Source organism: Corvus cornix, chromosome 8 (genome assembly GCF_000738735.6).
Source record: "Corvus cornix cornix isolate S_Up_H32 chromosome 8, ASM73873v5, whole genome shotgun sequence".
Lineage (NCBI taxonomy): Eukaryota > Metazoa > Chordata > Aves > Passeriformes > Corvidae > Corvus > Corvus cornix.
The window spans coordinates 1,137,790-1,152,027 of record NC_046338.1 but is presented as its reverse complement, the minus strand read 5'-3'; the positions used below and the strand labels follow the sequence as shown (position 1 = coordinate 1,152,027).

The 14,238-nt window shown below is 51.0% G+C and overlaps 1 protein-coding gene and 1 long non-coding RNA gene across 2 annotated transcripts; one reads left to right on the top strand and one right to left on the bottom strand.

The window, feature by feature from the left end:
• The first annotated feature begins 5 nt into the window (after positions 1-5).
• Positions 6-5,309, top strand: LOC109145904. The gene is made up of 3 exons (XR_002047585.3): positions 6-67; positions 1,525-1,666; positions 4,748-5,309. It is a non-coding gene; the product is annotated as an uncharacterized LOC109145904 (long non-coding RNA).
• A 3,908-nt stretch (positions 5,310-9,217) lies between these two features.
• Positions 9,218-10,792, bottom strand: DIRAS3 (DIRAS family GTPase 3). Its single transcript, XM_010408711.3, has 2 exons — positions 10,483-10,792; positions 9,218-10,330 (listed from the first exon to the last, which is right to left on the bottom strand). The coding sequence occupies exon 2, from the start codon at positions 10,243-10,245 to the stop codon at positions 9,649-9,651; it is 597 nt and encodes a 198-aa protein (XP_010407013.1). The 5' UTR covers positions 10,246-10,330; positions 10,483-10,792; the 3' UTR covers positions 9,218-9,648.
• Positions 10,793-14,238: the final 3,446 nt, after the last annotated feature.

Here is a 14,238-nt window from a genome sequence, read left to right as displayed (position 1 = left end):
TTGTGGGCGTGGCCAAGTTGGCGCGTCTTGTATCCCAAATCCATGCGTAATTCCACAGCCAAACCCGGTTCGTCCTGTGGCGGAGGGGTGGGTTGAGGCGTGCCCCTGGTGTTTGAGTGAGAAAAGCGTGGCCCCGAGGGGTTGGGATGGCGGGTAGAGGATGCGGCGGGATGGAGCGTGGCTGTCCTGGGAATTTTCGGAGTTTGGCAGTCGCCAGGGAGGGGCGGATCTGGTATTTGCGAAGGCTTGTCTGCTGCCCGAACGAGCCTGGCGTGCCTGTGCTTGTGGGGCTTTGATCCTGGGATCGCTTGGGAATTCATTTGTCTCCAGAGGCAGGGGAGGGTGTGGATTAAAATTGAAATGCGGGTTCCCGCAGGAGGGAGAAGGGTTGGAAAATGAGGGTGGGGAGGCCCCTGGCGCAGATTGTCCAGGGAAACTGTGGCTGCCCCGTGCCTGGAAGTGCCCGAGACAAGGTTGCACGGGGCTTGGAGCAGCCTGGGATAGTGGAAGGTGTCCCTGCCTAGGGAAAGGCTTGGAATGGGATGGGCTTTAAGGTCCCTCCCAACTCAAACCGGTCTAGAATTCTATGAAATTCCATGAAAACTGGGAAATGAAAGCTGTGCTCATTACCAACAACACCTGTGCCCCGAGTGTGTCCCCATGGAGCATCCCTGCTCTGGGAGCACCTCACCTGAGGAAAACCTCTCCTTGCTCTTTTCCACGGTTTTGCCCAATGCCAGCACGGGCAGGTTGTTGTCCTGTTGTCCTGTCCCTGGCACAGCCAGGCTCTCCCGGCTCCAGGCTGTCTCCGCAGGCAGCTTTTATGGGAGAGGAGATGGGATCATCAGTCTGCTCGGCTCCTCTTTATTGCTATTCCAGCTGGGAGCACAGGCGGATGTTGCCTTGCATTATGCCCCAATGAAAAAAACCCAAACAAAACCTTTTGGAAAACTGTTCAAAGGCAAGGAATTCCTCATTCGATTCTGAATTAAAAATACAGAAATCCAGTTTTCCCAAGTGTGGCCACCAGCCAGGCGGGAAGCATTGCCCTCTCGTGGGCTAAAGTAGCAGCTTCCCACCATTCAGCCCTGACCGGGAGCTTAATTAACCAGCGTTAATTAACTACCTGTGGCCTCACAGTGCAGCACTCCCGAGAGAGCCGACCCAAGCAGGAGCTCGTCGGGGTTCCCTGGAGCTTGTCTGGGATTCCCAGGAGCTTTGCTGCGGCTCCCGTCCCACCCCAGCGTTTGCCGCGGGGCACACGCTGGACACACCGGGAGGGCACAGTGGGGCATGAACTGGACACACTGGGTGCACTGGGGCTTGTGCTGAGCATACTGGGAGCACTGGGACATGCAATGGACACACCGGGAGGGCACAGTGGGGCATGAACTGGACACACTGGGTGCACTGGGGCTTGTGCTGAGCATACTGGGAGCACTGGGACATGCAGTGGACACACCGGGAGGGCACACTGGTTTGAACTTTGTGTTTTCTCTATTAAACATTTATTTTCCTTTTCAGCAGGGGCTGGGTAAAGACTCATCAGGAGGAGAGCTCTTGTTTTCCCTTCCTTTTGTTCCACCCCAGACATTCACCCAGTGGATGCCTCACCTATTTCTGAAGGCAGGACTGAATTCTGCAGATCCCAGTGATACAAGCACAGGTTTCCCTTTCTCCTACAAGCACAAATATATATGTAAATGTTAATTATTAGTACTGGTATTATTATTAGTGTGTAGTAGTAGCCTAGATCAGGGCACTCACTCTTAGATATTGGGAAGGAATTCTTCCCTATGAGGCCCTGGCACAGGGTGCCCAGAGCAGCTGGGGCTGCCCCTGGATCCCTGGCAGTGCCCAAGGCCAGGCTGGACATTGGGGCTGGGAGCAGCCTGGGACAGTGGGAGGTGTCCCTGCCCATGGCAGGGGGGGCATTGGATCGGCTTTGAGATCCCTTCCAACTCAAACCAGTCTGGAGGTGAGGCACTGGGAGGGACTCGGAGCAGGACTCGGAGCAGTATCCAGGGTGGAATCCTGTCCCCCAGCACTATTTATCTCTGTGAGCTCTCTTTATTTCCTGCATAACGAGGTTCAGAGTTCAGCCAAGGGCTGCCTGCAATGCACAGCCTGGGAGGTTTTGCAGCAGCTCTGCTCTCAGGGTGCACTTTGGCCGGAGAAAGCAAAGCCAGATTTCTTCTGCCTGTTTGACACTGCTTCTCCTTCCCACCTTGGATGCTCTGTATCCCTTTCCAGGGAGGTGGGGGATTCACTGAATGAGCTCGGGGGGCTTTCCCAGATGGATCATGGAAATCTCTGACGCTGGAGAAAATGAGCCACATCACTCCAGCCCCAGTGATCCTGACAGGAGCCAGGCAGGAGCAGGCAGAGCAGAAAAGTCCAATTCTTGGACAAAATAGTCAAAATTATACCATGTTCCCCCTCAAAATGTAGTGATTTTCCCCCAGGATCTGTGCAGAACAATTTTGACTTGGTTTTCCCAGGACCTTTGCAGAATGGGAATTTTGGCTTGGTGGCTTCACTGAGCTTGTACTTAACCAGAAATGCACAGGAAAATGATCCTGAAATTCACTGGGATCAGGCAGGGGCTCATTCCCAGTTATGTGCTGGTGTGGGGTGGAGGTCGTTGTCCTGTCTTTTAGGAAAGAGGTGCTCCCAGCAATCCTGGGACTATCCCTGGGCATGGAGTCCAGAGTGACAGTCACAGAAAGGGACTTGATAAACAAAGCAGACAGCTGTGCACAGCCAGCAGCCAAGGAAGGCTTCCTCTGGAGCAGAAGAGTAATCAAATTCCGCGTGGGAGAACCGGAGGTGCAGGAGACAGCACAATGTGATTTCCAGAACAGCCATCCCTCATTGCTCCTCTCTGCAGGGCCACAGCCTGTGCCTGTCACCGTGGGCCTGGCCAGGAGCAGTTCCTGCTCTCTCATCTCCATCCCTGCTACATCAACATTCCCTCCCTGCAGGATCATCGGAGAAGGAATGGGAGCCCAGGCTTCCTTGGCTTTTCCCACCCTTGTCAGGAGGGAGCCAGCCCCCAGGAATATGATCTGAACCCCACCAATGCTTATTTTCCCTTACTCTTTATCATGTATTTCTTCCACAAAGGAGTGTCTCACTTAAATGCCCATCCCTGGGCTGCTGGACCCAGCCTTCCCTGGAAAAGCTGTCCAAAAGGAGCACGTGTGATAAACAATCCTGTTTTGGGTGTCCATGCTGGACACCCCCGGGAAGAGCCTTGCTAAGGCTGTTTTGAGCAATAATTAATGCAACAACAATTATTAAGCACCAAATTTCCTTGTGTTCCACATGACAAACACCAACCACGCTTCAGCATCCTCTTTCTTGGGTGTAAAGACTTATTTTTCCACTAAAAATTAACCAAATGAATCAATGCCTGGAATTACGCCTGTGGGAATGAGTAATTTCTTACAGTTCATAGAAATATTTCCCATTTTTGAGCCATATTTCATTGGCTCATCTTTCCGGATAATCACAAAACCAGCCGCTCTCCCCTAGTTCCAGCTTGGACAGCTGGTAAAGCATCTGACAGCAGAAATGGCTGAAACAATCTGAGCATGAACATTCCCTTATTTATTAATTTTCTTCCCTATTTTTGGGCTTTATGTTGTTGAAATGGCACATCAGGACTGCCCAGGGTCAGACCTGTGTGCTGCAACTCAGTTGTGCTCTTCCTCAGGGGCACAAGGAGTATATTCAGTTATTCCCTCACTTCCTTATCAATCCCAGCAGGTCCATATGGACCTGTACAGGGCTGAATGTGAGTGCAGGCTGGGATCTGCTCCATCCCTGCTCCAGGGACGCTCCAAGCAGTCAGGAGGATGTGGGCAGCAGGATGTGGGCAGCCAGCACTGGCAGAAGAAGCCTTTTCATCACTCCCATCCCAGATGAGACCTTGGTCTTGATCCAAGGACTCCATGTGATGGATGGATTTTTCCCTCCAAGGAGGGATTTTCACTGCCTGGGTGTGAGCTGCTCATCCTTCACCCACGGGCAGCCTGAGGCAGATAATGGGATGCAGGGGTTGGAAGACAAGTTGTGGGAACAAAGGAAAACCATAACGTAGGAGAGACAAGTTTTCATCTCTCCATCCTTAGATATTTTTAGTCTGAAAGGCACAAATGCATCACTGAGATATGAAAGGAAAGCTCCCTGCTGCTCTCCGTGTCAGAGGCTTCAGAGCAGTGCTCTGCCTGCTTTGGAGGAGGTACCTGTGGGCACCTATATCCAGGTGTAGGAAAACGGTGTCCCTTTAGCTGGAGGAGTCACAAGCAGGGACACTTTCCACTATCCCAGGCTGCTCCAAGCCCCATCCAACCTGGCCTTGGACACTTCCAGGGATAGGGCAGCCACAGCTGCTCTGGGCACCCTGTGCCAGGGCCTCACCACCCGCACAGGGAAAAAATTTTTTCCCAATATTCCATCTAAACCTTCCCTTCAAACTGCCCTGCAGTTTAAATCAAATCCCCCTTGTGAAAAGCCCCTATCACAGCAGATCAGCTGCGTTTGCCCTCTGCTCAGGGCTTGGAGCAAGTTCTCAGCACAGGCTGCCAAGAAGTGATGGGCTGTGGTGGGACCCCACACCCCCCTTCCCACCTGGATAGGGCGGAGGGCAACAGGAGGAACAGTTGGGATGGTTGAGTTGGAAGACTCTGGTTCTGTGCTAAGCCAGGAAAACACAATCATTCCTTTCCCCTCTAATTTTCAGACTTGCTGGAAGTGTGAAGAGGACAAAGAGCACCAAATGGGATGGAGGCAGCAGCCCAAGTCAGACCCTGTTCCAGTGCCCAGCTGTGCCAGCGAGGTTCAGCTCCACCACCATGGGACTGTGAACAAACCCAACCCAACCCAGCAATGCTGGGTTCCCCTCCTTCCTCTGCTCCTCCATCCTTTTTGCATTATTAAATGTATTCCAGTCTAATAGGATTTTATATATCATCATTTTCCCCCGAAGTGGGAAAAAAGGAAACAATTAGGAGCGGCAGGTCTAGCCTGGCACGAAGCAATGCCGTTAAGCAGGAGGCTGCTACGCTGCTGTTGGTTTGGAGCCTCTTTAGCATTTTCATTAGTTCCCAAAGCTTTTGATGTCCCTAATTTACGCCACAGACACTGCAGAGGAGGCAGGCGATGATTAAGACAAGCTTTTACTCTTCTGGAGTGCACCGGGTACCTCGTGGCTACAGACCCTGCATATAAAGCAATATTGCTTATTATTCTGCGCTGTTTGTTCCATTAATCATGAGCCTGCCTTGCTCTGGGAAGAGGAACTGGAATACAGCAATATTCTGTCTGCTTGTTTTTAAAATACATGTGTGGGTGGACACTCCAGCTACTGCTCATATTTTTCACTTGCAAGAAGAGCTGTTCGTGATTCTCCTCCCCAGTGTTTTCTCTTGACACTGATTTTGTTGGTCGGACTCGGGAAGGGAACTGCCTCAAGTGGTCCCTTGTCAGTGAGTGTTGTATGGAAATATTGAGTATTAATTGAGAAATGCTTGAAATTCAGCATTGCAGAGAGGAAAAGAATTTCTTCGTGGAAAGGGTGGTCAGGCTGGACATTGCAATGGGCTGCCCAGGGAGGTGGTGGAGTCCCCATCCAAGGAAGGGCTACATGTGGCACTCAGTGTTCTGGGCTGGATGGCCAGGTGGGGGTTGGGCCAAGTTGGACTTCATGATCTTAGAGGGCTTTTCCAACCTGAATGATTCCATGATTCTGTGATTCAGTTTGAAGTCACTCGCTGCCCCCACAGTCTCAGCCTTCGCCAGCCACCTGGGAACCAGCAGGTCTTGGGATTCCTTCAGTGTATCCCAAAGGGAATTTTCAGAGACAACTGTGTTCAACTCGTGATCCCGAAAAGACATTATGGAGGCATTAAAAGCAACTCAACAAGTTGTGTCAGCATCTTCCATGACCTTGCCTCACCACATCTGACCTCATGAAGAACCTTCCAGAAAACTGGCAAGTTCTGGGGTTGAATGAAACGAAAAAGGGAATAAAACAACCAATTTGAGTATTATTAGTGAGCTCCCATCCTGCTCTCCAGACATGGACAGTGTGTCAGGGCATGTCTCCAAGCTGGAGGGTTTACAGGATTCATTAATAGCTCCATAAAAATCATATTGTTACCAGCTCCTGGAAAAGCACTGCTGGAAACAGCAGGTAAGGCCAGGCCAGCTCCATCAGACAGCAGAACGTGATGGATGGTTTCACCTGAATGTCCTTCATCAAATGATTGACTGGAAAACTGCAGGTCTGTTACTTTTTTAAACTGCACTTACTCAAAAAAGGCATTTCCTTCCAACATATACCCTCACTACAAAACACAGCATCCACTCCAATGAAATTAATTTCCCTTCCTGTAAGAATGATAGATTGTACACACACAAACCAGGTTAGTTCAGCTTATATGGAAGCAGCCAATTATATAATTTATTTATTAACACAGTTTTAATTTTCAGTACAGTTGAGCTGCACGCCCAAGACATAGATTATTTACAGAGCATGAAAGGCAGACACAGCAGCTGTCACTTGTTCCCCATCTGGTTTGGGTTTCTAAGCTGGGACACCCCCAGGAGCACCCCAGACTCTCCATTGCCACACAGTCCTGGTCTCCTGGCAACCAAAGGAAGCTTTGAACCATGGAATTGTTTAGGTTGGAAAAGTCCACTAAGATGATCCAGCTGAATCATTCCCCCAGCACTGCCAAGGCCACCACTGACCCATGTCCCCAGGTGCCACAACTACATGGCTTTGAAATCCCTGCATGGATGGGGATTCCACTCCTGCCCTGGAGAGCCTGCACCAGGGCTGGACAACCTTCTCCATGAAGAAATTTTCCTCAATATCCACCCTGCCCCTCCTCTGGCCCAGCCTGAGGCCGTTCCCTCTCCTCCTGTCCCTGTTCCCTTCGAGCAGAGCCCGATCCCCCCGGCTGCCCCCTCCTGTCAGGGACTTGTGCAGAGCCACAAGGTCCCCCCTGAGCCTCCTTTGCTCCAGGCTGAGCCCCTTTCCCAGCTCCCTCAGGAATCCTCCTGGGTGCAGGAATGTCTGAGCCTGTTTTGTTCCTATGGATTGTTGCTCTGACAGATCCCAGCCCTCGGAGACCTCCACACCCCGCACAGGGAACACACAGCATCGATAATGACACATTCCAGAACATCCTGGCTGTGTGAGTAATTGCAGATCCTTTGCACAGGCATCTCCATGAAGGCAGTGGGAGTTGTAGAGACATTATTAGGTCTCCTGACATTTTAAAAAGGCTTAGACAGAAAATGTCTTCGAGGGGTTTCAAAGGCTGCAATGGAACCGAAATAGTTTTTGTAATAATAACCAAACAACCCACGAGAAGCTTTGTGTAACTGCTTGGACATGAGAGAACAGAGAGAGAAAATCCATGCACAAAGAGAGGAGAAAGGAAGACTTATGTCCAAGCAAAGCTATCAGGGCTGCTTCCACAGCCCCCTGACTGCCCTAGGAGAGGTCACACACAGGGGATGACACCAGCCAGCACTGCAGGTTGAGTACTGGGAGCTTGGGGGTCCCTTCTCCAATAAGGAAAATCAGGAGCAGAGCCTCTGTGCTGATTTTGGCAACTGAGCGTAATGTTTTGGACAGTTCCAAACTCTCCTGCAGAAGCTGGGTTTCTGAAATCATAAGGAATATATCTTTCTGATGAAGCAAATGGTGTGAGGGCTCCAGCTGAAACTGGGGCAAACTCCCCTGGCACACAGAGAGCCAACAGATCCCATGTGTGTGTAGGGACAGCCTAAGGAGACTGGAACAGCAGCTCAAGGACAGCACGGGAGACAAGGGAGCACCAGGTGCCAAGAGTTGATAAAATGTCATACATTCACGTGGATACAAACTTCATGGCTTTGTGTATTAGTCTGCAACATGAACAAAAACATTTGGGAGAAAAGGCCGTTCTTTAGCACCTTCCATTGAAACCCAGCCTGGTTTGGGTTGGGAGGGAACTTAAAACCCACCCAGTGCCACCCCTGCCACAAGCTGGGACACCTTCCACTGTCCCAGGCTGCTCCAAGCCCCAGTATCCAACCTGGCCTGGGACACTGCCAGGGATCCAGGGGCAGCCCCAGCTGCTCTGGGCACCCTGTGCCAGGGCCTGCCCACCCTCCCAGGGAACAATTCCTTCCCAAGATCCCATCCAGCCCTGCCCTCTGGCAGTGGAAGCCATTCCCCTTTGTCCTGGCTCTCCAGGCCCCCATATTTCTTGCAGGCTCCCCTCAGGTCATACTTGACACAAATACTTTCACAGTAAGAGCCTGAAAGCCTCCCTCACCTCCTGTTCCACATCGTGTTCACCTTCAACAATGAAATCACTTCACTGGAAAAGTGCTATAAAAAGCAGCAATTCCTCTCCTCCCGTGTCTCATGTGTCAAGACCATGTTGCTGTGTAAAAATCAAACCCACAGTGCAACACTGAGGTCTTACAGTCTTCTGCTTGGGCTAAGACACACCAAAACAGGAGACAGAATCATGGAATTATTTAGCTTGGAAAAGCCCTCTAAGAGTTCAACTGTTCCCCAGCACTGTCAAGGCCATCACTGACCCACATCCCCAAATGTCACCTCCACACAGCTTTTAAAAACCTCCAGTCCTTTCATTCATGGGAAGCATCTGCTAAAAGTTCTCATCAGAGGGGGGGTTGCTTTGTGTAGATGCTCCTTCCCCAGGGCAGTGTTACCTGAACTGAGTCGTCCCAGGTCTCAACTAAAACCTGGGTAACTTGGATGGCGGGGGGAAAACGAGTATCTAGTAGAATTCCAGGAAGGCTGGGAAAAGGAGCTTCAGACAGCAAAACCAGGGTGATGGTTGGGCAAGGAAAAGATAACCAGCTTCTATCAATGGGCACTTACAACCTCCTGGTTACCTTCATCAGGAGGCAGCTCCTGCTCAAGGACACCAAGGATCGCTCCTGGATTGGGAGTGAGAGCACATGGAATCTCCTGCCTGAGTGAACAGAGGGAGTTGGAGCAAAGGAGGAAAGACAGACTGATTTTATGCAGATACAGCTGTAGTCACCCCCAGAACTGCACAAGTCTCAGGACGTGCACAGCACACAGGAAATCTTCACTTCTGCCATGCAAAAACTGCAGCTTTGGTGGGCAAGCCAGTCTGTCAATCAAAAATTTAGGCACCCAGAGCCACACATATGGTCATTTTTAGTGCAAGTGCCTCACTTTGTCAGGGATTTGCTCTGGTCAATAGATTCCTGAAAACAATTTCACTCTACACATTATAGATGATTTTCTCTGAGTTAACAGGCTGGAGATATTTAAAAACTGGCACATACACACAGGAATAGAGAGGTTTGTTCTGACAGACATTTTTTTCCTCTGGAAAACTTCTTACATTAAAAACTTCTAGTCATAGGTAATTGCTAACATGGAACATTTATTGGTTTAAAAAAATAAACATGCAGAAGCCATCCTCCTTAAAAACAACACATACAATTACCCAGTGGGGATTTTAGAGCAAAGCAACAACCCTGCAAGGCGTGGATTCCTCCCAAATCTCCAGCAGAAATGTATTTTCTGTGGGAGTCCACGCTCTGGCTGTGCCGTGCAGTGAGTCCAGCCAAAGGTAATCACATAACAGAGCATTTGCCTTGCAGTTTATCTTTCTTTTTCTGCTGTTTGGATTTCTTTCCATCCACCTGGAGACTGATAGTTCTCCTCTGCTCCAGATTCAAGAGCTCCTGGAAGAGCTCCTGCACGTTGTAGTTCATTTTGGCTGACGTCTCCATGAAGGCACATTTCCACTTGCTGGCCAGCGCTTGCCCCTCGCTGGCATCCAGCTCCCTCTGCGTGTCGTCGCTTTTGTTCCCCACCAACATTATCGGGATTTTCTGGATGTCGCCTTTAATCTGACAAATCTCATCGAAGATGGGGTGAAGATCTTCCATGGATTGCCTGCTGGTGACGGAGTACACCAAGATGAAGGCATGCCCTTTGGATATGGACAGCCGCTGCATGGCAGGGAACTGATGGCTGCCCGTGGTGTCCGTGATCTGCAGGGTGCAGATGCTCTTGTCACAGCTGATCACCTGCCGGTACGTATCCTCGATGGTGGGGATATAGGTTTCCCTGAAAGTGCCCCTTACAAAGCGCAGGACTAGGGAGCTTTTGCCGACCCCCGCTGCTCCGAACACCACCACCCTGTAATCATTGCTCTGCTCAGGCATGTTCGCTGCGCCGCGACGCGAGGGGAGGTTTTCACCCAAAAAACCCGAGTTCCAGCAAGTTTACACACCCCTATGCAGAGGTGGGCTGTGGAGACGGAGGGGGAAAGGTGCGTTATTGAAATCAGCATTTAATAAATCACTCCCATCCTTTTCCCTTGAAATAAATCACTGTCCTCCCCTACCCCAGCCATGCATCCCGTGCACGTTTCGCGCTACGAGAAGAGAATAAGAATTCACCTGCAGCCATCAGCTCCACCGAGCAGCGGAACGGGGCTGAAATCGCCTGGCAGAGCCGCAGGGAAGAGGTATTCCAGCTCTAGGGAAGCCGTGCTTCAGCCCCGGGAAAGCCGCGCTCCAGCCCCCGGGAAGGCGTGTTCCAGCCCCCGGGAAGCGGTACCACCCTCGGCCGGGAGCGCCGCGGGAGGGGAGGCTCCGTGCCGCCGTAAATCCAGCCTTCCCCTCAACCTCCCCGTGAAAACAAATAAATAATCAACACAGCCGCCTGAATTAAAGCCGCTGCAGCCGAGTTCTGCTGCTCCATCCCTCACTCCGCGCACAAAGGCGAGTCTCGCCCTCCCTCACCGCCCCGCGCCGCAGACCCCCAGGCACTGCCGGGCTCTGCCGTCTCTCTTCCACCCTGCGCATCTCCCAGCTTAATTTAGGGCTTAATTAATTTAAAAACTTCAAATCCGGGTCAGGTTTTCACCCCCCCTCACCACACCACCCCCCCCCGCCATTAAGCGGAGCAGGGATGCCCTGAGCAGCTTCTCAGCCCTCCCCGGGGAAGCCACCGAGCCCTGGGGCCATGGCCAGCAAGGTCCACCCAGGACTTTATCCATGTAATCCCTTCCAACTCCAGATATTCTGTGATTCTACTCTTTGGTTTTTCTCCCTCACACCGGCGGATGAAATAGAGTAGCTGTGTGTCACAATCACAAGTATTTCTCCTCGTTTATTAGGAATTTCCCCCAACGCCGTCCCTCCACACGCCCTCACGCGGTGACACCGGAGCTCGCACCACCTGGTGCCTGACAGGAGCATGCGGCCGTGTGTCCCCGCTCTTCCCCCTCCGGGGTGGCTCCTCCTCGCCCCGCTCCGTCCCGGCCTCCACCGTGGGCTCGGCTCTGCCCTCACGGCCCCTTCCCGCCCATGGGTTCCCGTCCCGGGCTCGGCTCTGCCCTCACGGCCCCTTCCCGCCCATGGGTTCCCGCCCCGGGCTCGGCTCTGCCCTCACGGCCCCTTCCCGCCCCTTCCCGCCCGCGCGTTCCCGCCCAGGCACCGCCCGCCCTCACGCCCAAAATGGCTGTCGGCCCCTCAGGGGATCGGTTGGAAATTAATGCAATTTATGAAGTGTTTCTTTTTGTGGGTCATCTACAGCCTGGTCACGTTGCAAAATGTGGAATATGTAAAATTTCCGTAAGAAAGGTTTCTTTGATGTTTGATCTTTGTATGCTTTCAAGCCTAATCAACAAGAAGTGATACTGAATCTGTGAAACAGCAGCCAACAAGCTCTAAGTGATGCCCATGTGTTAAAAGAACCAAATGAATTGTTGGTAGAATTGTTAAGGTTAGGGCTGGACGTGTTTCTCTGCTCTCAGACCTGGGGGAGGTTAACAAAGCTTGAGAAGGACGATGAACCACTGATAGTAGGCACAGGGAATGATGCAGGATTTACAGACCACAGGGACATCTGTCAGAACTCCCAAGATGAGGAAGAAACTCATAAAAGCAATTAGTAATTGTGCTGAAATCAGCACTTGTGGAGGAAACGCTTTCCAGTCCTTCCCCAAGCTCGTTCTTCCCAAACCATTTGTGGTTTTCCGGGTTATCATTTCTTATTTTTCTGATCCTTGTTGCATTCCTGACTCTGGTATTCTCCTATTTTAAATCCACTTCTATCAGCCTTACAATGCTCCTATCCCAGACCAACAAAAAGTATCTCTTTAGATCTATTTCATGCTGCTGTGGATTTTGTTGCTGTTGTTGTTTGTTTGTTTGTTTGTTTTGTCTAACACAAAAAACACAGAGGAATTTCAATCTTGACATGAGGCCAAAATACCTGGGATAGAACTTGAACCAAATCCATCCCCATGCAAAGGGAACTAAACCCGAGACCTTAAAAAGAAACAGCCTCTCTAAAGCCAGTAAGGTGCCCATTTCTAGTGAGATGCTTTGAAAGTTCCTGTCTGAATTCATATTGATAATAATGAAAATAGGGGAATAAAGCAGAATTCTGGAAGTCCACTAATCAACATTAGTGGGGTCAACACGGGGTCAGGGGTCACCCCTCACCTTCCCTTTGCTGGAAAAAATTCCTGCTCATCTTACATCTGCTTTTATGGTTCCTGTCTCTCCAGGCAGGATGATTTGCCTGTAGCAAGCCATTCACTTTGAATCCCATCATTGATGGGGATTTTCAGAGCAGATTTACAAACCGTCATTTCTAGTGTTTATGGGGTATTTCTAAACCATCGTTTCTGGTGTTTATGAGGTATTTATTAGCCACAATGAAATGCTGGCTAGGAATGTGCAGCTAATTCGCTCTCTGTGCTAGCCGCTTTTGCTCAAAGGCAGTTATCCCATTTTCAGATATTTTCCAAGCCTTCCAGTGGTTCTTTCTAAGAGGTGTTTTATTTAAACCTCCAGCTCTAAAGCCCAAAGCTGGGATTGATTTCCTATAATAGGCTCTGACAAGGGAAGAACTCTAAGAGCTCTTGCACAGCGTGGTGTCAGGTGCTAAGTGGGAAGCAGACCCGTGACATGTCCATGTGCCCACCACAGATCAAAACCTTCCAAAAATAAATCTGTTGCTGCTTATTGCTTATTTTACCCCAATCAAAGTGCACTGACGCTGTCCCGTCGTCGAGAGCAGGTGGCAGTCATTGTAACCAGAACCAGTGCTTGTCTCCCGCAGCTCCATCTCCTGCCATTCTGTCCCCAGCTACACAGCCATTCACCGGCATCCTAACAAAATCCCAGAAAACGGCCTTGGGCTACGGGATTTGTGGTGGGAGAGGGGATGTGTTTCAGTGTCCCACAGCATACGAATTGTTTGGGGGCTGCCGGGAGCGGGTTTAAAGAGGACAAGAAACGAAGTCCAGCACCTCCCTCTCCCCAGCCAGTGCTGACAGTCACAGGTGGCTTTTCCCATTCCTGCCTGTTCTCACTGTGTCCCTGCGCGGCGACACGAACACACAAAGCTCCAGGGGCAGCACCTTGCAGGCAATGGGAGCTTCTACACATCAGCATTTCCAAATCCACATCTTATTGGCGAGGGATCGCTGGTTCGCGTTCAGTCCAGCCGGGAGCCGGGTTCTGGTGGCAGCAGGTGGCAGCAGAGCCCTGCCAGGGCAGGACGCGCCCGGGAAAGGAGCGTGTGGGAGGGGTTGGCGGCTCTACAGGCACTGAAATCTCATTTATTCGCTCTTTTGACACTCATTAGGTCCCAAAGAGCCGCCCTGCCTGTGGCCTGGCTGGAGCCAGCACAGGCTGCAGCGGGAACGGGGACTCTTTTTAGGGCTCTGCCTAAAGCCGCTCCCACCCAGACCCTCTCTCAGGTGCTGTTTTATCAGGGCAGTTGCTCCTGCAAGGGGGCTTCAGGCTCTTGATACTGAATTTCATCTGTTTTCATCAAAATTTCCACTACTCCCTAAGTGTGAGTCAAAGAATTATGGCATTTAGGTTGGAAAAGCCCTCTCAGACCACCGAGTCCAATCATTCCCCCAGCACTGCCAAGGCCACCACTGACCCGTGTCCCCAAGTGCCACATCCACACGGCTCTTAAATCTCTCCAGGGATGGGGACTCACCCCTGCCCTGGGCAGCTGTGCCAGGACTGGACAACTGCTTCCATGAAAAAATTTTCCCAAATATCCACTCTAAACCTCCCCGGCACAACCTGAGGCTGTTTCCTGTTGTCCTGTCACTTGTTCCCTGGGAGGAAAGACCAAAATTTTTTTTTAAAATTTATTTACCCTGGATCATAGACAGCAAG

Excerpts from the sequence above, each read along its gene's own strand:
- DIRAS3 (XM_010408711.3), bottom strand. The coding sequence starts at position 10,245 with ATGCCTGAGCAGAGCAATGATTACAGGGTGGTGGTGTTCGGAGCAGCG.